This window comes from Hipposideros armiger, unplaced genomic scaffold (assembly GCF_001890085.2).
Source record: "Hipposideros armiger isolate ML-2016 unplaced genomic scaffold, ASM189008v1 scaffold_417, whole genome shotgun sequence".
Taxonomy (NCBI): domain Eukaryota; kingdom Metazoa; phylum Chordata; class Mammalia; order Chiroptera; family Hipposideridae; genus Hipposideros; species Hipposideros armiger.
The window spans coordinates 401,965-403,930 of NW_017731767.1; the positions used below are offsets into that span (position 1 = coordinate 401,965).

At 39.3% G+C, this 1,966-nt stretch overlaps 1 protein-coding gene across 1 annotated transcript in view; it reads right to left on the minus strand.

The window, feature by feature from the left end:
- Window positions 1-630, minus strand: part of GADD45GIP1 (GADD45G interacting protein 1) — a 2,240-nt gene extending 1,610 nt beyond the window's left edge. The window contains exon 1 of the mRNA XM_019664245.1: window positions 131-630. Coding sequence (XP_019519790.1) covers window positions 131-480 — 350 coding nt within the window. The 5' untranslated portion in view covers window positions 481-630. The remainder of the gene's footprint in view (window positions 1-130) is intronic.
- Window positions 631-1,966: the final 1,336 nt, after the last annotated feature.

A 1,966-nucleotide genomic window follows, 5' to 3' on the forward strand; every position in this document is an offset into this window, starting at 1 on the left:
AGGTGAGCATGCACCCTCACCTCCCAACCCCCCATAGCGCCCGATGGACTAAGCACCGTTGGGTTACAGTTCGTCCACCCGGCCGCGGAGGGCGCGACCTACAACCCACCGCCTGCTCGACCGCACGCACCTGGCCTGACGCCTCTGTTCCTCGGCCATTTGCTGCACCCGCAATGACTCCTGCATGGCCGCCAGGCTCGGGTACCATTGGCGTTCCTCAGCTTCCAGCTCGCGAAGCTGTTCCTGGGAAGGCCACAGCGAACCGGCGGCCACCCCGGAGGCGGCGCCGTGCCGCGCGAACTGCTTGGCCGCGTACTGCGGCTTCAGCTGCCAGCGCGGAGTCAGTGGGTCATCCGGGTCCGGCCACCATGGTCCGGGCGAGCGGCGCGGGGGCGGCGGCGCTCGGTAGCCGCGGGAGCCTGGGCCCAGGGTCGCCCCCAGCCCGAGCAGGCTGCGAGCCTGTCGCACGGGCGCTGCCATCTTGTCTGTGAGGGGTCCTCGCGTGCAAGTCGGGCTGGCCACGGCCTTGCCTGTGTGGGAGTGTCCCTGTTTCCTCAGTTCTGGGCAAGGGGAAAAAGAGGGTCATAATATATTTTTTACACATCTTCAAATACAACTTAAAATTTTATTTTAGCAGTTATTTATTAAAGTGGTATTTTAATTTTATATATTTAAATAGTATTTGATTTTTATATTAAATTTAAATATTTAAACTTTATTTTAAACGATCATTTGAATATTTAAAATATTTATTTCAATTTTAAATTTAATCTACTTATGATATTTTAATTTAAATATTTAAAATCTAAAATGATCGTTAAAATACTTAGATTTTATTTTAAAAATTTAAATATTGTTCATAACATTGAATATTTTATGCTTTTTAATTTAATTTTTAATATTTTAAAACTTTTAAATAATTATTTAAAACCTTACCTAGACGTTTATTTTATTTATTTTATTTTATTTTTTTAGTAAAGATAATTGGGGTGACAATCGTTAGCAAAATTACATAGATTTCAGGTGTACAATTCTGTAATACATCATCTATATATCACATTGTGTGTTCACCACCCAGTGTCAGTTCTCTTTCCATCACCATATATTTGATCCCCTTTACCCTCATGTACCACCCCCTTCCTCCTAGACGTTTACTTTAAATATTTAAATATCTATTTAAAACATTTATTTAATGTTGTATATAATTATTAAGATATTTATGTACAACTTTAAAATTTTTTATTGTAAATATTTACACTATGTGTTTTAATTTAATGTTTTATATTTTTTAAATGTTTAAAATATTTGATCATGGTGCAGAAATTAAACACTAATTTTAAGAAAGGATTTGAGCCTTATTTAAAGAGGAAGGAAAATTCTGACTCATACTACCACATCTATGAACCTGGAAGACATTATGCTTAGTGAAATAAGCCAGTCACAAAAGGAAATATATTGTATGATTCCACTTGTAGGAGGTCCCTAGAGGAGTCAAATTCATAGAGACAGAAAGTGAAATGGTTGGTGCCAGCGGCTGGAGGAGGGAATGGGGAGTTCATGTTTAATGGGGACAGAAATGTCAGTTTGGGATAATGAAAACGTTCTGGAGATGGATGGTGGTGATGGTTGCACAAAATTGTGAGTGAATGTGCTTAATGTACATAAAATATACATAACATAAAATTTACGTTTAAAATGGTAAATTTTATGTTATGTATATTTTATCACTAAGAGAGAGAGAAAACAAAAGACTTGTAGTTTGCTCAGTGAGCCAGGAAGCCTGGACAAGGATATTCATAGTTCATAGCAGTGCCATATGTATCATGTATATCAACCCCAAGCTGGAAACAACTCTTACTCAAGTTAATCTGCGCAGTAGAAGGGATACCTATATTTTGATGTTTCAGCTGATGTAACAGCCCTCCATGTTATTTCTTGATCCCAATAAAAATCTTTACAAAAAAAA